This window comes from Brachionichthys hirsutus, chromosome 21, assembly GCF_040956055.1.
Source record: "Brachionichthys hirsutus isolate HB-005 chromosome 21, CSIRO-AGI_Bhir_v1, whole genome shotgun sequence".
In the NCBI taxonomy this organism is placed as follows: domain Eukaryota; kingdom Metazoa; phylum Chordata; class Actinopteri; order Lophiiformes; family Brachionichthyidae; genus Brachionichthys; species Brachionichthys hirsutus.
In genome coordinates this window covers 1,319,586-1,343,861 of record NC_090917.1, presented here as the reverse complement: position 1 = coordinate 1,343,861, position 24,276 = coordinate 1,319,586, and the positions used below count along the sequence as shown (strand labels likewise).

At 50.6% G+C, this 24,276-nt stretch overlaps 3 protein-coding genes and 1 non-coding gene across 4 annotated transcripts in view; all 4 read right to left on the bottom strand.

Annotated features, from left to right (window-relative positions):
• prkcea (protein kinase C, epsilon a) overlaps window positions 1-136 on the bottom strand; it is a 5,696-nt gene extending 5,560 nt beyond the window's left edge. The window contains 1 exon segment of the mRNA XM_068754818.1: window positions 119-136. Within this exon segment, the coding sequence (XP_068610919.1) occupies window positions 119-136 (18 nt within the window).
• Window positions 137-198: 62 nt separating this feature from the next.
• ppm1bb (protein phosphatase, Mg2+/Mn2+ dependent, 1Bb) lies at window positions 199-7,434 on the bottom strand. The gene is made up of 4 exons (XM_068754370.1): window positions 7,364-7,434; window positions 1,383-2,225; window positions 648-765; window positions 199-314 (listed from the first exon to the last, which is right to left on the bottom strand). Exons 2-4 carry the CDS (start codon window positions 2,211-2,213, stop codon window positions 199-201), a joined length of 1,065 nt encoding a protein of 354 aa, XP_068610471.1. The 5' UTR covers window positions 2,214-2,225; window positions 7,364-7,434.
• A 3,312-nt stretch (window positions 7,435-10,746) lies between these two features.
• Window positions 10,747-10,839, bottom strand: trnai-uau (transfer RNA isoleucine (anticodon UAU)). Its single transcript is given in 2 exon segments — window positions 10,747-10,782; window positions 10,802-10,839. It is a non-coding gene; the product is annotated as a tRNA-Ile (tRNA).
• A 2,041-nt stretch (window positions 10,840-12,880) lies between these two features.
• mta3 (metastasis associated 1 family, member 3) lies at window positions 12,881-24,075 on the bottom strand. Its single transcript, XM_068754259.1, is given in 20 exon segments — window positions 12,881-13,052; window positions 14,449-14,561; window positions 14,646-14,677; window positions 14,861-15,013; window positions 15,116-15,208; window positions 16,346-16,568; window positions 16,712-16,869; window positions 17,081-17,199; window positions 17,365-17,423; window positions 17,518-17,592; window positions 18,402-18,590; window positions 18,680-18,779; window positions 18,891-18,993; window positions 19,106-19,223; window positions 19,399-19,462; window positions 19,584-19,662; window positions 19,665-19,709; window positions 20,498-20,591; window positions 22,686-22,753; window positions 24,048-24,075. Coding segments are annotated over 20 exon segments (2,085 nt in total).
• Between the last annotated feature and the right edge of the window lie 201 nt (window positions 24,076-24,276).

Here is a 24,276-nt window from a genome sequence, read left to right as displayed (position 1 = left end):
AGCAGCCGTCGTCGTGGCGACGCAGTTCGACCGGAGCTCTCGGTATTCTTTTTAGCAGCTGATTATTCGGTTGCGTAATCATCCATAAAACGACAGGAATAAGTCTGTGCATAAAAACGGTCTTCATCATCGTCATCTTCATCGCCAGACGGATAATATCGGCTCCTCTCGATTTGATTCAGCGCTTCTCGTGTGGATTTACTTGCTGGCCAGGCCTCCTCCCGGTGGAAGGTTGGGGATGTTCTCCGTGGCGATGCTCCTCAGGATCGACACCAGGTCCGGGACGCCAGCCTCCCCGCAGTTCCCCAGGAGCTCTACAGGGGGGGGGGGGGTAGGAGAGGATCATTACATCACCGGCGTCGGAAATCAGACACAACCGCCTAGCATTTTCAGAAATTTTGTGCAGACAGACTTCAAATATTAAAGAGTGTCTATTTGGCCCACAGACCCTGAACGCACCACGCGACTGTGTGTCCGCCCCAAAAGTTCAGAAAACTTGGCATCGGAGCGCCAGCGGGAATTTAGAGGGCTATTCTCCGACGGGTTTCAGTTTCCGCTACGTTTTAAACCGCTACTCGGTTTTATTAAACGCATAACGGCGAGCCATCAAGAATAAAGCGTTTCTACGGCGCGTGGCGTTCACTGACCCTCGACACGGGCCTCCAGGTATTTATCCAACTCCTCCTCTTTCTTCACCGCCTCCTCCGAGATCTTGGGCGCCCCGGGGAAACGCATCACCACCACGCTCATGTTGTCTCTGCTCCCCTGCAGGAAGGAGGAAACAGATGAAGAGCGCGCGCGCGCACCCGACGCACCCCGTGCACGGCCGAATACGACCAGCCGTGTCCTCGATTAGCAGCGCCAACACGTCCGGTTGGTGCACGCCGTCCCGTACGTTGCCGAAAAGCAGCGGTCGGCGGAGGGAGATCCGTGTCGCCGTGCGGCTGTTATTTGAGGTAACCCGACTGGGAAGGGTAAAAATAACTCGGTGGTTCTCGGGAGTACAAAATAAAAATACATCCCGCTCCGGATGCACAACGCGGAGGGAGATCCGTGTCGCCGTGCGGCTGTTATTTGAGGTAACCCGACTGGGAAGGGTAAAAATAACTCGGTGGTTCTCGGGAGTACAAAATAAAAATACATCCCGCTCCGGATGCACAACCGGGAATTATAATCAAAACAGCTAGCAGCTAGTTAGCGGCTCAAAGAAGAGCCGCCACTGAAATGCAGGGGGGCCAAAGGAAGGTCCAGGAGGGGGCTCCAAATCCCCCCCCAAGCAGAGCACCTATAACAGGTGTTTGTTTAGGTCATATGTGACACTTGTTCCCTGCTAGCACGCTATTCACAGTCACGGTGATAGATGATGGGGGGGCGGAGCTTACCTTATGCAGACAGGTGTCCACCACCGAGTTACAGACCTTCTCCAGGTCGTCGCACACCATGAGCCGAGAGCGGACAAAGTCACACAGCTCCTCGTTCGACATGACGTCCCAGATCCCGTCGCACGCCAGCACCACAAACTCGTCCCCTTCGGCGGAGCGCTCCAGCACGCACACCTCGGGCTCGGGGCTCACCAGCTGCTCCGTGGGGCCCTTACCGTCCACGCACTTGTAGTCGTAGTCCCCCAGGGCGCGGGACACGGCCAGGGAGCCGTTGACCCGCTGAATCATCACCGAGCCCCCGGCGTTCTGGATGCGCTCCTTCTCGCGGGGGTTGCAGGGCTTGTGGTCCTGGGTGGAGAAGCCCACTTTGGTGTCCCGGCTCAGCACGGCACGCGAGTCGCCGCAGTTAATGAAGTAGAGGTGGGCGGGGCTAAGCAGCACGCAGACGGCCGTGGAGCCGCTGCGGTCCAGGCCCTGCCGCAGGTCGGAGAAGCTGCGCATGTACTCGTCAATGTTCAGGAAGCCCGAGCGGATGCCGTCCTTCACGCCCTCCACGGAGCCGGGTCCCGGGGTGAAGTCGGCCCCCCCTGACAGGATGTGCTCCAGCAAGTGGCCGGAGCAGTAGTTGGCCACTCGGGAGCCCGCGTGGCCGTCGTAGACGGCGAAGAAGGACCAGTCGGCCAGCCCGTGGGGGAGGCCGACCACGGCGGTGTGGGCGTCCTCCATCTCCACCCGCCAGCCCTGCATGGAGCTCAGGCCGTAGCGCAGCCCGTTGCCCTCGCCGTGGGCGCTGTGCTTCTCCGTCTTCGGCTTGTCCAGGAACGCACCCATTGCTGCCTACAGCTGGGGGGGGGGGGGGGGGGGTCAGAAAACACAATAAATCACACCGTTTATAGACCGGTCGGTTCGTTTGTCCGCCGCCGTCGCTTCCTGGGCCCGGTGTCGTTACTCTATTCGGGGTTAATGCAGTTCATGTTGGGGTTCAGGTACGGGCGTGGAGGATTCAGTCTGATTAGCTACAAGCTAATCCTGCTAATGAGCGTATTGTCTCTATCTAATCATTCACGACGCGCTGCAATCATTCAAAAGTCGTCCCAGTGAAATCATTATGGAACGAATACGTAGACCATGACCTCAACCTGAGGGCGGGGCCTCTGCAACATCCTCCAACGAGGAAGCAGAATGTTATCTGATGACCTTCCACCTGATTTCAAAGAAATGAAAACGCAGCCTTTCGCTTTGCAGGAATTTCTCTCACTGTGTCAGAATTCTTTTTTTTTTTTTTTTAACGTAAATTACGATAAACCGCTCCTGGGACCGCGGCTGCACCTTTGACTCCTTGCGCTCGCCGGTGTCTTCAAAATGCTCGACCGCCTGACGCCACGTCTCTGGAATGTCTGACCTGCTCTATACTTTCCCATCACGCCAAATCAACCCCCACCGAGCCGACAACCGGCCTTACCTCCTACGCGAGCAGCCGAAGACGGTCGACGCATGCGATGAGCGACCGCAGGCTGGTTTCGAGGGGAACACACGTGTGCGCGAGAAGAAAGAATCTCTATAAATACACCCGAGCCGGTTTAGATTTCACGTCCAGGGGTGGGGCGGCGGCGGCGGCGCCATTCACACTTCTGCTTTGCCGCTACGTGACTGCATCGACGGAATCCTTCCGATCGGGATCCCGATCGCCTCAAACGGCTAGCCTGCGTGCTCATGTATGGTAAGAGAGCCTGTTCGAATGCGAGCGCGAGAGAGAACGAGAAATCTGTCATGCTCGCCAGCCGTGATTCGCTCTAAAAATAAAACAAACACACTCCCATCGCCTAGCAACCACCCACCCTGCGGGGCAAACATCCAGGCTAAGCTTTTCATTCAGTGACCCCCCCTCTCTCTCACTTGCGGTAAGACACACACACTCCCGGTAGAGAGAGGAAGAGGGAGTTACATCATCCGTCCATTAAAGCAGTCGCAGCAGGCAAACCCTGAGAAGAGACGCGCGGACACGATGGCCATTCGCCGCTCGACAACGGTACAGGAACGCCGCCGGCGCGGAAAAAAACCAGGCGAGAAGACATCCCCATTGAGACATCGGACCGAAACCAGAAGTCTCAACCACTTAACCCTCTCAGAACTGCCGTCACCCATGCAGCGACCACAGGTCGAAACCAACCCCCCCCCCCCCATGTTAAGACGCACGTGCCTGGCAAAATCCACTGGCAGCGAAGAGGGAAGTGGAAGGTTTGGGATTATACATAACGCGGCAGAGAGCGCTAACGCTGTCCTGGAGGCAACGTTAGGACACAGCCACCAGCGCTAGTCATGTGCGAGCATCAACATGCGCAGGGCAACGCGCCAAAAATCCCCCCTTTGGGCCCGTGCCTGATGATGTCATAGCTGGGGCAGCAACAGTCCGACATGTTATTTGCTCATAAAGATCGGATTCCAGCACAAATGTCCAGACAATCTCCTTTGAGACATTTCCTTTTTCCAAAAAAAAACAAACCTGCCGAACTGTTTGACGCCCACGTCCAAACGTTTCTCCGGGATTTCAAATTGGTTTGGAGTTTCCTTCGTGATCGGAACCCTGGGCCAATAAAAACCCATTATGGGTGAACTTAAGAGGACAACAATACCGAGCTGACGGAGCGGGACGTCTCGGTTTGGACCGCTGATCGTTAGCGGCATTAGCTGTTCAACCGTAATCACCTAGCTTGACCTGTTAGCTGGTTGCATTTATCTTTCTCCTGATGGTCCTGAGAAAGCCGGGACAGTCCAGGACAAGTAGAAACCAATCAGCATCTAGTTCCGACCTTCTGCTTCCATTGGCTCAAGCAGAACCTTGTTCTTTATTGATTCTTCAGCCACTAATCTGTCTCGATGCAACACGACTCAACTGATGCGGTTTCTTCTGGCTATTGTTAACCATGTAGCTCCTCCGTACACCAGCAGGGTTCCCCTACCGACGCGGGGGCCCCCGTTGGGCCGTGCCTTAAATAGAATATTCCTTTGAAGACTTCCACGCTGGCCCCCCGTTGAAGGGAACGACTGAAGACTGTGACAGAGTCAAACATCTCTGGCGTTTCCCTCTCATCGTTCAATAAATCTGTCCGGTCCCAGTGAAGGCAGCCCCCCCCCCCCCCCCCCCCCGAGAGCAGAACACACAAAGCAGCTGCCCCTGTAGCCGGACAAATCCATCACTCCTGATTGGCTGGAAGGGATGTAGAGCCATGCGTGGAAAATGGCTAACAAGACCGTGATGTTGCTCTGAATAATGGAATAACCAGGTATCGAGGTTCATGGACTTTGTGATTGATCCCCACAACACAAACTCTGAAGAACTTGGTGTACGTGATCAATACAGTCAACCGGCGCTTCCTCTCAGAGAGTAGCGACCAAAATGAATTAAACGTTCAGGTCCACCTGCAGGACCCCCCCTTAAACCAACCGACCATCAAAGCTCTTGCTTTCGTGTCTGTCTTTTATTTTAACGGCTCTAACCATCACAGCACCCTCCCCTCCGTGATGCCGGCGCCACTCTCAGAACAAAAGGAGCGCACATCCAAGCAAGCACCACTCGGAGACACTTTATTGACCCTCCATTTCATCGTCCTTTTATGCACTAATCTGCTGCAGAGTGCTTCCAAGGGCGGTCGTACAACTGCCCGATGAAACCAGTCGATGGAAATCGCTCCGGTTCCACTCGCAGAGGCCTTTTCTTTGTTTTCTTTTGACTGCCAATACGATTTTCACTTCATGATGAATAAATAAAAATGCTCTAAAACTTAATGTCGTGGATAAAACGTGACTTCTTTTGAAGAGGTAGCTTTGGTCGGCCAACTGTGTTCAAGTTATTAGCATCCTATTGAAGGAGGACAAATACGCGCTCCTGTATTTTCACACGAGCTCCTTCGGCTCGTTCGCACCTCAGCCGAAGGCCTCCAAGACGTTGCCAAACTCTAAATTAAGCTTGCTGGCTGTCCTAATCTCCCACCGACACCGTGTTTCATCTCCTCCGCAGCCTTCACGCAATGACTGCTGACTCAGATAAGATTGCCAGCTATTGAACTCGCCTATCTGGCTGAAAGCCAGAACGTCAAATGATGTCATGCGGCTGCTCATCTGTACACGTTATCACAATCTGATATAGTGGGGAAGGCAAGACGGGCGGCTGCTAGACCGAATTTTAACTCTGCGCGAGACAGAAGGCATGACGAAATGTGAATATACCATAAGCCGGCGGACGTATTGCAAACACGCTCCTTAAATATACGAAGAGGATCGGATGCAGCGTTTCACAACGGCTTGCTTTGCACAACTTTGAAACAATGACTCACAGAGGCTCGGATTCAGAGTTGGCTTTTGTTCAGACGTCACCGTCAATCGCATTTTCAGAAAACAGTCCGCGAGCAGCTAAAGCCGACCCATCTGCGCCGACGCGGGTTCGTGCATTATATCTAGAGCAAAAGTTAGCTGCTAACCAAGCCCATGTTTACGGTCAAGGCAAACCCTGTTCGTGTTAAACAGCTCTATTATAAAAAGCGGAGGAAAACGGGACTCAAACGCATCGCTGCACAACCGCTGACTTCACCGCTTCAACGCTCAAGTGAGGCTGAAGCACAAACCTCAACAAATCTATTTAGTCCCAACTTCTTAACAATTGAGCTGGCAATAATTCGTCAGAGCAAAAATAGAAAGCAGTCCACAGTACTTTTTACTCACAAGTAAACGTGTGTATATACGGGATACTTCCTACAACTAAGGATTATTTGAGCTGCCGGTGCAGAAAGGAAACATGCACGCAACACAAACTGAGGAGAGTGTGATCACATGAAACATACAAAACCATTTCCCATCACCGGAGGAGATCGATGCCATTCAAAATATTCCTTTATTACAGATAATACTGTAAAAGAAGTCACGTCAAAGTTTGCTATTGCATTCTATAGGTTCAGAAACACGATTCTAAAGCTCGACTATTCTTCAGGACGACCGAGACGCTCTTCAAACTGGCAGCGTTATCAACTTTAGATTTTGGGACAAATCGTGGTTATTGATTAACATGGAAATTCTGTCATCATATTCCTACCCATTCTGAACACTGGATTAGAAAGATCATGCTATATCTAAAACCAGTTCCACCAGTCAATATCACATATAGTTGGGAAATAGTCACCTGAGAACAAAGTTTAAAGAGAGTCGCTGCTGCAGAGACACTTCAATGGTTACAAACGCCCTAAAAGCTGTTCACTGTGATGCTAACGATTCATTGAATCTTATATGCTAGTAGTAAAAGCTGCGGTTTGGAGTCGTTGTTATTCCCAAGGTCACTGTAGACTCTCGGGAATTAGCCGATCGGCCGCCACGACGCGCGTTTCTCTTAAACACGTTTTGACAGTCGACGCTGGGAACACGCGAAAAGCAGTTCGTAGCTTGTGCTACACGACGTTAGCATGTTAGAAAGGCAAAGACGGCGTTAAGCTAACATCACGTCGCTAACTGTTCGGTTAGCTCGCTCGGGAACGGGCTCCGGAGGCCAATGGGGTCGTCCTAGTGCTAAAATTAGGTTTACTTTCTATTTGCTTCATTCAAAAACTGGCCTGCCATGTTTGTCGGTGGGGGGTAATTTACCTCGAAACAAATGTCAAAATGATGGACCAGGTGTTTATTTCGGCAGGGATCCGTTTGTACGCCGACGCGATTGCATAACGCGATTTACGTTACGTTAACCGACCGACCGCTTTCGGAGAGGCGTTCGGCGTTCGGTGCTAAATACCGATCCAATGACCGCATGCTCCGATTCACTTAACGCTCGTCCCACTACGGAAAGGCCTTGTTTGCTAGTGTGTTGATATGCGCTAACGTTAGCTAGCTAGCTAGCTGGCTAACAACAGCTAGCTAGCTGTCGTTGGAGCAGACGCATTTTCCCAGTTTGTCAAACCCACGCTAATGACGTTAGCGCAACATGCTAGCACACTACTTACGTTTTTCCTGCCGCTGCGAATGCAGATCCAATCTTGATTATCTGCTGGTTTCTGCCTTTTGCGTGAAGATGTGTCGGCGACCTAGCTACCTAAAGCGCTAACGTTAGCTAGCTAGCTATTTTATGTTTCCTTATTTGACACAAAAAAAACAAAACAATAATCGCGATTGGCCTCAGAAGAGCGGCGATAATTCCTTTCTCGGCGGTTCCCTGCTTGGACAGCGTTGATTTTTACGCATGTTGGACGCCAGTTCTGTCTCTCACATCAAATGAACAATTTCGATCGATCCGAAACAAATATGGTCACTGAGAATTTGTTCCACTAAACAACACTGACAAATGTAGCACTTTTCTTCTATAGAAAGGCCAGAGCTATCCTTCGACTTTGGGTGCTGAACAAGAGGAGGTGTTATTTTTGGCACATGCTCGGTGATTGGTTATAACGTCCGGAGAAAACACGCGTTAATTGGCTACTTTGCCTGTCCATTAGCGCAGCCCCCCCCCCCCTGTCCAAAACTACATTCTCATTGGCCCAGCTATCAAAAAATACGTGACGCAGTAGCGCTGGAGAATACGTTCCAAATACGTTTTGGCGTACACCGAAGCTTGTTTGTGCGGGCGGGGTTAGACGTGAAACGTAAACGTTCAGTGTCGCGACTGACCGCATCGTGTTCGACAAGATTTAAAATTAAATTAAAATAAACGTAGCACAGTTTAAACATTTCTCTGTCCTCGTTCTCTCTATGTTTGGAAGCTGCCACACGAAACTTCACGGGTGACCCGGAGTTCATAACAAGCGCAACCTAACTCGAGCACAGAATTGAATTGCTGCCAGTGATAAAAAACAGAACAGTAGTTCCCTTTTGCTATTTAACTTGACATTAAACTATACTTAAGCATTTATTAGAGCCTGTTATGGTTACAATACAGTGTCTAATTTATCTGGTGGATTACAGGCTTCAAAATTAAATCAGGCGTGACAAAGCGAAGAGACACCGTGATGACAAAGATGTGGAAAAACTGGAGGATCAACTTTACTGTCACTGATCCAACACAGTGCCTTTAGTAAATCACGTGAAACCCACAGCCAATAATCTAATCCCAAACAAATTGCTATTAATTAAATAATTAATGAGGGGAAATATAATTTCAATCTGACTGAAAATGGAGGACACCCTATTGTGCAGCTCTTGCATGTATAATCTTTATTTTTTTGCTCCTTAAGAGGAATCCCACGGTTATCCCCTCTCGTTGTGCCTGTGCAACAAACACCGGGGATGATTTAAAGAGGAACTATGAGGTACAGTTAAAGAGATTGAGGAAGGAGGCACTTCAAGATCAGTCCAGCCACAACACACATCAGCAGTAAGCGCAGCCTGACGCAGCAACAACATCCAAAGTAGGAAGCCATGAGATATTTGTTTATGAAAATCACCAGAAGGGAAGATTGAGCCATCATTTAGTGACATTTCCAACCTGAAGTGTCATCAAGTCTACTTTTCCCACATATAAAGAATTAATTTATGATAAATTATGTCAGCACAGGAATTAAAAAATAAAATGACATTTGATTTATATACAGTGAACAAATCTGGGTGGGGCTATTAAAGCATAAACATGAGTGTAAGTGTATAAAGATGTTTAGTTCCGTGGTTTATCAGTGGATTTATGGCGCATGCGTGTGTGTGTGTGTGTGTGTGTAAGGCAGGGCTTAACTGTCGCCGGTTTTGTGTTTCTCCCTCAGGATTAGACTTGAGTCTTATTAATGAAAAACTCATCAGATGTCAGAACGGTTCCCTGAGGAACTAACCGGGGTTATGAGACGCGGGTCAGATTAGAGCGTGACCCGGAGAAACGGCAGCTTGGCGAGCGGGTTTAATATTCCAAGAGAGAGGATTACCAGTGGCAGAGTTTGATCATTCCGGTCTGATCAGGATGCTCAATCACAGCTTATCCCAAATATTAAACTCTGTCTTTTGTCCCCTTACCCCTCAATCCAATCCCTCTCTCTCTCTTTCTCTCACACACACACACACACACACACACACACACTTCTTCTCATTGAGTAAAGTGGCCCGCTGAGCCCACTGTCAGGCGTTTGTGATTGTTCAGCCACCTGGTCACCTCAAGGGGATGGGTGAGAGGGTGAGGAGGGGGGGAATTTGAGGTGCTGTGGGGTGGGATGTCATGAGGGAAGTTTTCTGTGTGTGTGTGTGGGGGGGGGGGGGGGGGGTGCTAGGCTTTAGCATCTTATAGAAGCAGCTGAGGAGAGTAAATTAAAAAAAACTATTACGTTTAAGCCGGAGGGCCGAGAACAAGTGGCACACACACCAAAACCTGATCCCTTATGTTTACATGAATCTGGATGAGCTTAAGCACACACACACACACACACACACACACACACACACACCACACACACACACACACACACGCTGGTAACACCCACATTCCCTCAAATGACATGCATACATGCACACATGTTCCCTGCTGCTAAATACTCTGTGATTGTGTCCCAGGCCGTCGGGGGGGCAGGAGGTGCAAGGGGCCCCAATCTCCACTCTCATTTTCATCCTTGGGGGGGGGGGGGGGGGTCTGCACCAGGGACATCTGGGTCAACAATGTATACAATTTGTTTGTTTGTTTTAGGCTACGTTCACATTGCAGCTAAAAGTGGCTCAAATACATTTTTGTGCAGGTTTTTTTTCCCAGCACTGATTTGGGTTAATTTCATTTGTGGTTTTTAAATCGATATTAATTTTCAGTCAAATCCAGATTAGCTGCAGCCATTGGTTGATGGACAGAAACTCTAGCTCAGAAGGAGGCTGTGTGTGATTAAGACAAACTTTCTAAGCAGATGGGTCGAATATTACGTGCTTCTCTGCGGCGCATCACCTGTCCATCTTATATTGAGGGACATAACCGCACGTAATTTCCAGTGTGGTGGTGCCTCCCTCTAGTGGCAGAAAGATGGTTTCACATGCAGGAGTCCCACCTGCAACTCACCTGAGAGGAGACGGTACCTTCCTCCTAAGCGTTTATGAAATAAAAATGCCATTCCCACCTGGAGTTTGTTTGTCATGACAAATCCAAGCGTTTAATAAAGGGTTAATTAATCAGTTTGAGCATCAAATATATTTTGTACTTTATTCAACTGTATTTAAGTTGATAAAGAAGCAGAAACCTTTTAAAATATATATATATATATATATATTTTTTTATATATAAATTTATATATATATACTTGACATTCACGGTAGAAAATTTGGGTTGGGATGACGTAGTAACAACATAAAAACGTGAGTTTACGTCATTTAAACAGGCCAGCAGGTTATAATTTAATTTAAATAAACGTCATCACCATTTGGTGTCCCTTAAAAACTGTGCTCCAGGTGAGGCTCGAACTCACAACCTCGGCATCGCTCTGCTGCATACTGCTTATAAGTACCGCGCGCTAACCGATTGCGCCACTGGAGCTCCAGTGATTCCAGCGCGGAAAATCCGTTTAAGAAAATGCGTGCGTGTTCAAATAGCTTATTGTTTCTTTACGGTGGACCGTCCGCGGTAACGGAGCTCGCGTCACTCCCGAGCCGCTGCCGGTCAACCCCCCCACCCCCCCCGGTTCACACCAAGCCGCTTTCCACGCTGCGTTCACGTCCCTCTCTTCGAGCTCAGATTCACCGGATGTTACACGGGTACAAGTACTGCTCCTTTTTTTAACGAATGTGTTGATTTTAATCGTCAGTGAGAAATAAAAAAGAAAGAAAGAGATGAGATGAGAAAATTCTCCGCTCATTTCGGAACAATGATTACAAAATTTGGGAGATTTTGGCTTATTTTTTACACCTGCTAGAAACCGCTCTTACTTTTGTCCTCTAGTGGGCGCTACAGAGCAAAACATCAAGAGAGTCTCTAATGAAGTCGCAATGATATATCAGTAACCCTGCAGAGAATGCATTACACTTTAATTAAACCCTGCACACACACGCGCACACGCACACACAAACACGCAGATTAAACTCATAAACATGCATTAATAGCACAATATATTCATGTTTTAATTTATCGTCCATTTTTTTATTCCTATTTCAAAATATGGAGTGACGTCATAACATTCCTGTCTCTGTCGCTGAGGGTATTTAATAGCATCCAAACTCAGGCCAGGGTGTTCCATCCTTCACAGAGAGAGAATGACTCACGCACACCGGTTGCATTGTGTTGTTGTTTTTTATTGATTTTTTTTTCCCCTTAACATATTCATAATTCAACACGTGACATACAGGAAACACTAACATAAACATTCGGAATGAAAGCGAAGAAATCATGTGACCCAATCAGTCAGCCTCAAAGACATGCCAGGTTTAAAACACAAAATCGAAATCGCACCTGAAGGCTGGATTTGGGCCTCCACCTGGAGCGTCCTGGATGCAGCGCCCTCTGGCGGCCACGTCATGCAAAGCATAGCAAGGATTGAGGTGACCCGAAGTTTTCAAAGACCAGCTCACCCCAAATAAATTAATATTCAGGGTCTGTTTCTGTAAGGTTTGCATTTTCAGACCCTTAAAAACCATTGTCATAAAAACTAATGGCCAAAATGCAAAGTAATTTGCGGGGGAGTACTCAATAATTCTTAATTTTTGAGTGAACTGTTGCTTCAAAGACAAAATGCAATGACGGCCGCTCTTGAAGTTGCTCCTCTTTTTTTTTTCTGGGGCCTCAAAATTTTCCAAGTGCTTCGCAGCCTTGAGGTATGACAGATCCATGCCCTTTAAGTGCTTCAGCACCTACGTCATAGGGTCAGGTAGGTACAGTCGGCCATAGAAATAGCATGAGTAGATTTACAGCGTCGTAATGAGATATACAATATATTATACACCGGTTCAAAGAGGGAGGCCTCTGCTGTTTCGCTCTCTCTCTCGAGTTTTCATTTTCTATTTTCCTGCAGGTTTGTCATAAACAACTGACAGTTTATTGAGAAGACTTGCAGACTTTTGTAAAATAAATGCTCCCTGGATATTATTCCACAACCTCAGCGCCGCCTCATCGGTTTTAAAATAAAAATAAGAGTGTAAAACTGCAGGTCGAACGCATTTTAAACGCTGGTTCAGTGTCGCATAGTGCATTTTCTGTTTAACGTCAGCATTGGGACATTTGCCTCTTCTCCAATGTTTAAAGTACACCCCCCCCCCCCCCCCCAGTATGTCATACAAACTGATAAAACTTCACAAGTCACCATGAACACAAAGATCACACAAAGTTCTGCCGTTATCGCCGTCCATAAAAGCCCAAAACAGCACGCATTAACATCCACACACACACACACACACACGCTGCTCCACGCATCCAGATACAGTATGTACAGATCAATCCATGTTCCCAGGCAGCACTTCCTGCCAGGCCAGGTCTTCTATTGCATCATATCCTGTTAGAACTGCACGTCAACAATAAAAGCAAACGTCTGCAAGGTTTAAGGAGAGAAAAGGAGGCGACCGTTTGTTAGCGTGCGCGTCCGATCCGATCAGTCGTGGATGACGATGGGGCCCCGCATCCTCAGGCTGGGGTGAGGGTGCGGAGGGGCGAGGACGAGCCCCTGTGGCAGGCCCTGGGAGACCCTGCGCAGGGTGATCTGCTCACAGGGCTGTCGGCAAGCGTGCCTCAGCTGGGAGCGGGACAGCAGCCGCCTGGCCCTCCTGGACGGGTGGAGACAAGACAGGACATAAGTGCAGCAGAAAACACGGGCGTGTCAAGCAAGTTAAAAAACAACAACTCTTGATTCAGTCCTGAACACGGAAACGGTAAGTTTTCATCTAAAATTGGCGACAGGTTGGGTCGAGGGGGGGAAATTCTTACGTTTCCCAGACTGCTTTGCATAATTTCCCTTGATATGCTTTATCTGATCTGCTCAAGTAATGCTAAAATCTGATCCCTGTCATTTTACAGCAGCATGAATGACGTCACTGGCCACCTGGGGGGGGGGGGGGGGGGGCAGCATCACACAACCTCATGGTTTGGAACCTTCCAGGAGAACGCTCACGTATATTCTGTTTTCTCATTGCGGCCCCTCCGGATCCCCGCTCGCTGATCGGATGGAGACGCGTCTCCGTACGTCCGTGCTACCTCTGCATCCCACCCTAAAAGGAGCATCCGACTGATTATCTCAACCATGGAGCAGAAGAGGAAATGGAAAACACAGCAGATCTGGCTCCGGCGGCGTTTTTTTTTTTTTAATCCGGCGCGTCTCTGCCGATTGTCTGATCAGCTGGTTCGCAGAGACGAGGTGAGCAAACGCGTAAAGCCCAGCTCAAACATCAAGCCGTCTCATTTTCAACCAAGCGAAATCATGCGGCTCTTCGTGGTTCCCCAGAGGATGAATCCCGGCGCCACAGAATCAGGATGTTTTTAACTGTTCCCTGCAGGATTATGGAAATATGAATGATTTGTTCACCCCTAAGTTTTGCTCATCGGCCGATACGCTAGCGTTTTCATTCACTGCGCCTCTACTTTCACGCAGAGATCTCCCTCTCATCTCTGCTCTGTCGCGCATTGGATTCTTCATCACACGGCGAGAGAGGGGGCTGAAGAAGGAGAGAAAGGGAGACCATTAAACTGCCGATCATTCCTCATTAGCAGCAGCAGATCTATGAAGTCTTTTATTCAGGGGGGGGGGCAGCGTTTATGTCTGTGGACGTGGCTCATTCTTTTCTTTTCATCCATCACCTGTCAGGCTGCGTGTAGATTAAGATAAATAGATTAAGGTAAGCAGAAAACACGAGCTTCTCTGCTTCAAAACTCCCATATAAATAAGATGGAAAAGAAAATCTCACCATTTTAAGAGAAGCTATTTTTTAACATTCCAGAATTGAGTGGATTCTTTTCACCACGTTTGGTGCGAGAGCTCGACTTTGTTCCGTAGCTGTCGGGATTCGTACGACGAGACGGGACGCTTCCCAACTCCGTGTGTGTGTTTGTGTCGCACGACACACACACCTAAACCCCCCAACTGTCACAGATCAAGTCAGCATCACACACACACACACACACACACTCAGCCAAACAGAGGTCGGAAAAAGGGTCACCTTTGCTTACCTGGTCTCCCGGGTGACGAGGAAGAAGCTGTCATCGGGGGCGTCGATCCAGTTGGGGCGTCTCTTGCGGATCATCACCCCGCCCCGGGTGTTTCCGCTGTTGCGGCCGTTATGCTGCAAAAAAAATTAAAAAATTATATAAGACATGTTTGTGTTACAACGAGCAGGGGGGGGGGGGAGGACAAGCAGGACACCTACCAGGGGGGGTCCCCCTGTCGTACCTGGGTTCTCTGCAAAACAGGAAGCAGCACAGGATGGAATCTGATTACTTTACTTTTCCTAGTTACAAAGGTTCACCGAGCAGTTCACAGTAAAAACAGATCCAGACAGATTTTTTTTTTTGGCAGTGGGGGGGGGGCGAGATTAGCTCGCAGCCCCCCCTCCCTAATAAAACCGCTTCCCTTTGCGCGCACCTGCGCGTCTCTCCGGCTCGGTCCTGCTGTGGTGGTGGTAGCTGCGCTTTCCCAGCATGCCGTGCGGGAGCGAGGACAGGAGGCGGCGCGGGGGAGGCGTCTGCAGGCCCGGGGTGCGGTGGGGGCGCGGGGCGTGGGCTGCCGGACGGGACTCTGAAAGAGACACCAGAGTGGGGGGAGCTGCGTCAGGCGCGTCCCGCTCCGTCCTTCCATCTTTACGCACAACAGAATGACAGAAGGTCCCGATGGGTTTACCTAGGAACTGCAGAACGCTGGTCAGGGTGCTCCTTTGGGCGGCTCTGGTTTTGGGTAGGCGTGTCCCCTGCCCTTCCGACGCCCTTAACATGTCTAAACCAAACACACACACACACACACACACACACACGCACGCGTGTGATCCTCCATCAGCTGAGATAATGATGATAAAGTTACGCAGCAGCGCGCAGGCAGAATCCAGCCGAGCCGAGATGTTTGGAATCAGTCCTAAATGTGGGAGGAGAAATGACCCCCCCACCCCCCCTCGTCACGTTTAAATGATGCAGGTGAGCGATCAGGTGATGAACTTCAAAGGATGGCACATCCAAAAAAAAAGAAAAGAAAAAAAGAGGACATACAGAGGACATGCTCAGATGGACAGGAAATCAAAATGCGATGGGGGGGGGGGCTTCGTCCATGCTGGGGGGGGTTGGGGAGGCGGGCCTCTAACGCTTCGGCTGGGTGTGGTGGAGTGGATGGACAGATAACACAGGACACATGAAGCACAAGGACTCAGAAGAGATGCTTTCAGGTGTGACTTTATTTGAGGCCGACGCCCACATTCACACAGCGATGAAAGATAAGAGCAAAAAAAAAAAAAAAGAAGGGAGGTAGAAGATGAGAATATTGCAACAGTCATTAGGAGATGGAGGATGAGGCGGCCGAGCGGAGGGACGGAGCTAGCAGCGAAGAAGTTAAGAGCAGGACCCCCCCCCCCCCCCCCGATGATCGCCTGGCCGAAAAGGGGAGGGGATCTGAAACGGGCGGCGGAAACGCCGGAGCGTGCAAAACAGAGCGTCTTAACAGAAAGACATTTTCTCTACGTCTAACTTCAGTAAATATGAAAGCTCGGACAGGACTAACGGCTGCGCCAGGTCCCATTACGGGCTGCCGGCGAGCAGCTCTGACCCCCCCCATAAATCGCCCGGGGGGGGTCATTTCAGCGGCCGAGAAGAACGACAAGAGCAAAATAAATAAATAATAAAAACGAAAACGAAAACCACAAATGAAAAGATGATCGAACTCATAGTTATGAGGACAGGCAGTCTTTATTGGGAACAGGAGGCGGGAGAATACAAAAAACCTAAAATAATAATAATAACAGTTATAATAAAAACAGAATGGAAGACAGACGGGGGGGGGGGGGGGGGCGGGGTGAGGAGGAGTGATGAGTGTGTGTGTGTGCGTGTCCATGTGGCAGAAGTTAGGAGGAATTGAAGGAGCTCTTACACTCTGCCTTAACGGCCCCAAAGTTAATGGGGACAAAGGGGCGGCGCGCGGCGCGGCGCAGCCTGATGACATCACGGCACATGAGCCGGGCGAGCTTGGTGATGCGGGTGGCCTGCAGCAGGAAGGCCTGCTTGGTCTTCATGGAGGACTTGGGGCTGCCGCTGTTTCGCATCGGCACCATGTGGTTGGACTGGCGGGGGCCGTGGCTCCGTGAGCGGGGCTCCTGGGAGGGGGGGGAAAAGAGGAGGAGACGGACGACAGGTTTGAACGAAAGGTCACATGAAGGCTCTGCTTGTTTCTGGTTTTGTAGTTTTGACCACGAGACGGGGGGGCGGGGGGGGGGCTTTAAACGCTCCCCGAGCTTACGTTGCTGGCCGGACTGGGCGAAGTCCGCTCATCCGGGCCCTCCGCTCGGCTCGGCATCTTCAGGCCGCCGTACTTCTTCCAGTACATCCAGCAGGAAACGCACAGGCGGCACTGCATGTTGGGGGGGCCCCACGAGTACCACTGGGCCGACTGCATGGCTGATGGCGCGGGAAACAGATCGTGACGCTCGGGTGGGCGTTCCATCGCTTAACAGTCACAGATCCTGCCGTCTCGTTTAGCATATTTAGCTCCAACATTAGCGTTCAGGAAACCGACTGAAGAGAGGGGGGGGGGGTGTATCGACGGCTCAGGACCCCCCCCCCCCCCCCCCCCGTGGATCCATTCAATGCTCAAACGCACCAAACTCACTGTAGCAGCTCTCGCAGGCTCTCCCGCCGCCCGCTGCGTGAAAGGCCCCGGGCCCCGCGCCGTTCACCGTCGCCATCTTGCCGTTCGTCATGGAGATCTGGTTGGGGTTGGGCTTGTTGCTGCCAGGGAAACAAAAAGGAAGGGGGGGGGGGGGGGGGATTGGGGGATTTAATACCGACCGCTGCTCTCCCGATGCGGCGTTTTAAATTAAGACATTCATTTACGTCCCCGTCCCCCCCCAGCAGTGATACCGAAGCCGATAAGCGTGGAATGAAAGGACTCACTACGTGGGGATGTAAACCTGCTTCAGCTTGCTCTCCGCCTCCGCCGCCTTCAGCCTCTTCTGCTCCGAGGAAAGGACGGCAGGTTAGTTCACGACCGGGACGAGCGTCCGACGGAACGCCGTTTCCTGCCCTCGCCCACGACCCGCATCTCACCTGTTGCACGTATCTGTCTGTGGTCTTCCACATGTAGTAGTACTCTATGATGCTGGTCAAAGACTTCCACGGCAGCTTCACACCATGGATGAATGGAGAGAGAGAGGAGGGGGGGGGGCACAGGGAGAGCAAATTACTGTTATTAATATCTCATGTTCTTTCCATCTGGGTGTGAAAGCCTTCATGCATATTCATGAGCGAGAGGCATCGTGACCGAAGGAGCCGAAAGCTACCGGCTTACTTTGGAACGGAGCCTCGGACGACAGCGTTCACCCTCGCAGACGCAGACGCACGCACACACACACGCACACACACACACACGCACACACACACACACGCACACACACACACACACGCACACACACACACGGGGATTCACACATTCAGGACGTATTCATGAGCAGCTGGTGCCGCTGTATATCGCAGCATCCTGCCTTTAACGCGCAGACTGGGGGGGGGGGAAGCTCAATGAAAACCTCCTGGTTTGAGAGGCGGCTGCTAAACTACTCGATTACTTTGGCCTTTCCGGAGAAGCGAGTGCAGACGACGAGAAATTCAGGCAGAGAAAATCCAAAAAACCTGCGTCTCAGGCTCCCGAGGCAAAGTATAAAGTATTTCTTGTCGATTATTTATGTCGACCTACAAATAATGACTTTCCCGTCTTGAAACGACGCGTTTCTAGCTTCGGTGCCGAGCTACTCTTCAAACGACGATGTACGGCATGATCTACTCGCCTCCTCTTCCAACATTAACATTCCGGAACATTCCGGCCCGCTTGAGGCTCACCTATAAACCGCTCGTGTCTTTTTTCTGAAATTCCATTTAAAGAAGAACGAAGCAACGCGTTGGGAGATTTCACTCTCGCCGCGCGCCGCCGCACTTACGAAGTCTTGTCGGATGTCGTTGAAGTCTTTGCCGTATTTCTCCAGCGCCTCCTCGAACATGGCCGCCTCGGAGGCGCTCCACTCCTCCATCTCGTCCCGGCAGAGCACCGGGCCCCCCGCCGGGACGAGCACGCTCAGGGCGCTGGAGAGGTCGTAATTGTGGCGGTGCAGCGTGTCCATGGCGTGGAACTGCAAACCCGACGGACACAGGAAGGCTGGTTTAATCCGCCGCGCGGGGGGGGGGGGCACGGTCGCCTGCGGGGGCGCGTCCGACTCACCAGTGTGATGTCTCGCGAGGCGGCGGCGGCGCTCATATGCAAGCTGGGCTGCCTGACCGAACTGCTGCAGTCCAGCGCCCGAGCGAAGGTCCCGACCGCCCTGAAGGGATTCAAACCGTCACGAAGAGCAGCTCTTAACGAGGCGACACACGTCGGCGAGGGTCGGGAAGCGTTGTGCGGCAGGAGGTCAGAGGTCAAAGGGGGTTCTTACCGTGCCACCACTAGGAATTGGTCTATCTGTTTGTTGGTGAGCGGACACTCCGGATCCCACAGCTTCTCCTCTAACTTTGTCTGGTCCCTGTCGTCTGCTTCGCCTGCAGGGCACACACACAACGGTCACTATCCGTGACCTCCGACCTCCAGAGGCAAACACAAACGACCCGATCGTTTTATCCGAACGTCGCAGCGCCCCCCCCACAGACTCACCCTCTTGGAGCATTTCGGGTACGTCGGCCTGAAAGCGAGGTCCCACTCGGATCTCCCCTTTGTCAGCCAGGAGGGTCTTCTGCGTCGGGTCGTACACCAGCGAGTAGAAGAACGTATCCTGGAGGAAACCGACGGATGCTTTATGGTTCCCGTGTGCGGAAGCTTTATCCATCTGCACCCCCGGTGTCGGGTGACGGTTTAAGAGCTCCAAAACATTCCGGCTCGGCAACCAACCGGCCGGTCGACTTCTACAGCGTTCTACACGTCGCAGTGCCGATTGGATACGGACTCACCTCTTTATCAAGGTAAGAAAGAACGGCTTCGGTCTCGTTCAATAACGCCACGCTGCACTTCCCCCTGCCGCGGCGAGAGGGAGAGAGAAACGCCATTTAAATAGACACAGGAAGTGAGCAACGCTCGGCTCGTTCGTGGCTGGGGGGGGGGGGCGCTGCCCGCACCCGATGACGAGGGCGAGTACCTGATGTGTGTCGCGGGTAAACTCTCGTACTGCCTGGAGAGGAAGAGCTCTCTGTGGCGAAGCTGGTGTTTCTGTTTTCTGTTAGCTCTGTCTCCGTCGGGCTCTCCTTCTCCTCTTCCAACTCCTCTGCAAAGCGCACGCACGCACACACACACACACACACACAAGGCAACCATTACAGGTGCACCTCCTAAAAAACGCTCTGTTAGCCGCCGCCATCTGAACACACGTCGGCTTTATGCTCAGGGCATTGCGTGTAATGTCATTTTGAGATGGTCCATGCATACTCGATTAGCTTGCTGGCAGCAGAGTATGCGCGTAATGCTAATCATCATCACGTAAAGATTTAAAGTCGCGCACACACAGAGCAGGAAGATGCAGCACACCGAGGACAAAAGGCTGCACCTCTTGGCACACGGCGCCTATTCCCGGACTTTTAATCACGAGCGAGTAAAAGTTCTGATTCCAGAGCCGCCGCCTCGACAGATTTGCTTCTGAAGACAAAGAGAGCAGCTCCGGCTCTCTGGCACGGCACTCCATCACCGGCAGCCTGTTCCTCTCCGTAAAAGGTTCTCTTTTTTTAGCTGCACAGAGAAAGTTTGCTCACAGGAAGCACTGCCCCCCCCCCCCAAAAAAAAACCCCTGTAAACCTAGGAAACTTTGACGACGTGTCTGGTGAACTCTGGTCGCCGCAGCAGAAGAGAATCCGCACCAATTTATAACATTTCTTTGTACAGAAGTTTCAGGACATTCCAGGAACTCCGAACAAAACGGCTTCTATGAAAACCTCTCTCGTCCCAGAGGGGGGGAACAAAAACGGGAACAACGAGGCTCACCTTTCCAAAGACGCGAAACCCAGCATTTATTGATCCCGAGCGCCTAAACAAAGAGTCGCGGCGTGAATCCGTACTCACTTGCATGCTTGTCTGCGAGCTGGATGAGGGTGTGGGAGATGTCTCTCCTTCTGTAGAAACAAACCACCTTGGCCTCGACATTCCCGCTAGCCGTCTGAAAGAGGACAGGGATCGGAGTGAATGCGAGGAGGAAACTCTTCCCCGCACAAGCCGCTAATTTCCCAGGAGAGCCGGCGGCTTTGTGGGCGCGTCAACCTTACGGCGGCTACGACAAGCCGACTCGGGCGGCGGCGGCGGCGCCTTTGAACAAATGATTGATTGATCGTCTCGCTGTATAATTAGAGCCGGCAGTCTTGAAGGCTTTGCTACTACGTACTAAATGCTGCGACTGATAGACAGAGAATATGTGGAGGGAAGAGGTTTCAGAAAACGGCTTTTTTTGTTCTGAAGGACTAAAACACAATAACAGGACCACTTAAAGATGTTCTGCAAAGCGTAACCCACCCTTGAGTCGTCACTCCGCTCATCTAGATAAAGTCTCTTTCAGGCGGCAGCCATTGCAGGACGGCTGTGGTTCATTACATCATCCTGCCTGGAGTGCCGGCCTTTTTTCAGAGGTAAACATGAATAAAATCTGCAATATTTGGACCATCAGGGCAAAGCGGGGAGGAGAGAAGTCGTTTAACACAAGCTGATTGGCACTATGGAATATTACTTTACTGATATGCGTCCACGTGTATGTGTGCGGCGTGTTTAAATAAAAATAAAAGCGTTCCTGGCAGTCACGGTTTGAAGGAAATACACGGCAAGCATCACCGGTAGATCCCCGTTTAAATCGGATACTTCAGCCTGATCCGACATCTTCCGATACAAACATTCACCGCAGCATCTCAGAGCAAATGAACTTTTCTGCTTGTGTATTTTTAATAATAAAAAAGATATTATAACATAGTTCTGTCCATTTCTTCACTGATACACCCCCCCGGGAAATTAATAAACAGCAGAAACTTGACAACGATCAATAAATATGATCAAATATCAGCAGAAAAACACACGAGTCCACGTTTATTTTCAGGGATGATTGATCTTTCGGGGATTCCGCAGCGTTCGACAAGGCCGGGGGTGAAAGCAATGGGAGTTTGAGAGATCGATTTCCTAAATGTTTCCTGTGGGATGTTTCTGAAATGAAAAAGGTGGAACTCATTTTTAGTGCCAGAATTCGACGCACACATTCTAATTCGTCTTCAGACAAAGAAGGCTGGGCACACGCACGCGGATTCAGTGCCTTTCACGACGACTTTTCAGAGATGAACGAAAACTAGTTTGCGGATTTCTACATCACAAACTGGCGTCGGCAGGAACAAACGAGAGCCGCCGCCGCCGCGTTAAACAAACGACACCGACTCTCTGCGGCGAGGAAACAAGCCGGCGCTCGCTCTGCTTAACCTCAGAAACCGCGAGCAAAGAGGCTCCTCCCCACAGCAGGGGACGCATTCTGGGTCCGACATTTACAGCAGCCCTACACATTAGATTTTTTTTGGGGGGGGGGTGTGCCCTCATCTCCTTGTCTTCCTTGAGCAGGCTGCTCTGGTAAATTAACGTGTTTAATGGAGGTCTGTTGATGCTGCCGTTGCTTCCGTTTGGTGCAATGTCATTCAGCACAACGGGGGGGGAACTAACCCCAGGGGTCCGTGGGGCATCGCACCAAAATGCCTGACGTCACCACAGAAAGCCATATGCTACGCTGCTCGGAAACACGTGGTCTCCCCTGGGGGGGTTACTCTAGAAAGCGCCACTGTAAAACTTAGCCGACACTAAAAAATGAGGGGGGGTGGGGGGGGGAAGGGGAATTAATTACATCTCTTCAGACAAGTACGACCAATGTAAATACAAGCATCCTGACAGTAACCATGGAGACAAAGCCTATCAAGAGTTGTTGGAAAGGTTGAATCCTCCACTGGTCCCCACAGCAGAAAAACAGAAACGTGCCGATGACCGTCTACCTGCCCTGAGCCCGGCGCCGCCTAACCCGCTGCGTCTCTACGCTAACGCCACAGCGGGCTGCCCTTTGACATCAGCAGCAGCTCGGCGACCACTGGACACCCGTCCCACGCCACATTACAAAACACCGGCGTACACACACACACACACACACACACACACACACACACCGTTGGCTGGTACATAAGCTGGAGCGGAATCCACGCCATTCGCCCTCAGGCGTAAAAACACGCAGAAACCTCCTCACCTTGTTGAGTTCTTCTATCCGGCGGATCAGGTAAGGGTTACTGGAGGAGTTTTCAAAGAACACATAATCTGCAAGAGAAAAACATCCAACACGAAGGCTGGGTTACTGTAGCTCTGTCTCAGTTACTGAATATTTACTGTTAGAGTAACGGAGGCGTGTGTATTTGACACCATTAGGCTCAGATTAAATGCAACAATGTGAAGTTTTCTTAACCTACATGGCGGTTTCTTTACCGATATAGCAGCTGCTGCTGGGAGGCGTAACCGCATTCAGCGTGTCTGAATGGGGGTTCTCTACGGTTCTCTCTCATCATTGGATTATTATTATTTTTTTTACAATTTGTATAATGATAAATAAAGGTTCTTCCTTCTCCACTCCATCTGAAGTACGTTCCTGCGTCCCCGCACGCACTGTGCAGGAAGCGGTGTTACGACAGAACTCCACAATGTACCAGTAAATTAAGTGAAGGCTAGCTCGTCCTCGCAGCTCAGGCGACCATATGTGCAGCGAAAGCTAACGCCGATTGACCAGATGTTGCCGACACAACCCGAAACCCGAACAAAGACGCGGATCGCATGCGATGTGCTAAAACATCTGCGCCCGTTCGGGTGCGTGCGAACAAAAGGTGCAGCCCAACGTTTCGCAGCGACGCCACAAATCGAGACTTTTATTTCATGGGTGAATTCCAGCGCAGTGCTAACAAGCTAGCAGGCTCCAGAAAAAAAAAAATACAAAATAATAATAAATAAAGAAGCTACATTTTATTTTCTCGGTTATTTATCGTCGCGGTGAAAACAAACAAGCAGCGGATGTCTCGTCGCTGAAACGACGCGATGAACGACTTTGCCGCAGCCGCAAATAATGGCTAATCAGGGGAAGCCATTGGCGATGCTAACGTTAGCCACACAGGGACTCCTGGCTAATGGCTGCATGCCAGAGGAGGCAAATACAAAGGCAGCCTCAGACAGCCCCGTGGTAATACTCTAACAACCTTCGGGAACACATGCGTGGTTGAGAGGCATAACGGCGTATCGATCTCCCGTAGTCCTACTCGAGTTACCCGAAAGCCCGACTCCCGGTGGAGATGCTAACAATTGGAAAATGTTTACATTGTAAGCTAGCTGGTTAGCGAGCTGGTGGCTAGCTGCTAGCTGCAAGGCCTTGACCCATTTCGAGTGCCAAATATTTAGCGATTCTTACCTTCCTGGCCCCGAACGTAACGCTTCTCTGTTCGGTGACACAACCGGGTCTCACATTTACACACAGACCGACCGCGTTAACGACACGCGACGGGCTAGAAACGCGAACCCCGAAAAGGGTTTCTGTTTAATAAAAAAAAAGGATCCACATTGACACACATACCTCCGACCCGGTACATGTTGGCCGCCATTTCTGCCCTCCCGGAGTGTTAACCATAAACTACGAGGAATTAAATAAATATATTAAAATAATTAAAAATCGTACAAGGGTGCGAAGAACCGTCGAACCGATCCGGTTCCAGATCCGTGCCCAGAAGGGAGGTATTATTTTTTTTTTTTATTATTTTTTATTTTTTAACACCCCCTCCTCCTCCTTCAAGGATTCACCGTTC

Bases quoted from the DNA above. Each gene is read 5' to 3' on its own strand.
- ppm1bb (XM_068754370.1), bottom strand. From the start codon at position 2,213: ATGGGTGCGTTCCTGGACAAGCCGAAGACGGAGAAGCACAGCGCCCAC. The intron at 766-1,382 runs GTAAGCTCCGCC...TCCTTCCTGCAG, and splicing joins TGGACACCTGTCTGCATAAG to GGGAGCAGAGACAACATGAG. The intron at 315-647 runs GTCAGTGAACGC...CCCCCCCTGTAG, and splicing joins CCTGGAGGCCCGTGTCGAGG to AGCTCCTGGGGAACTGCGGG.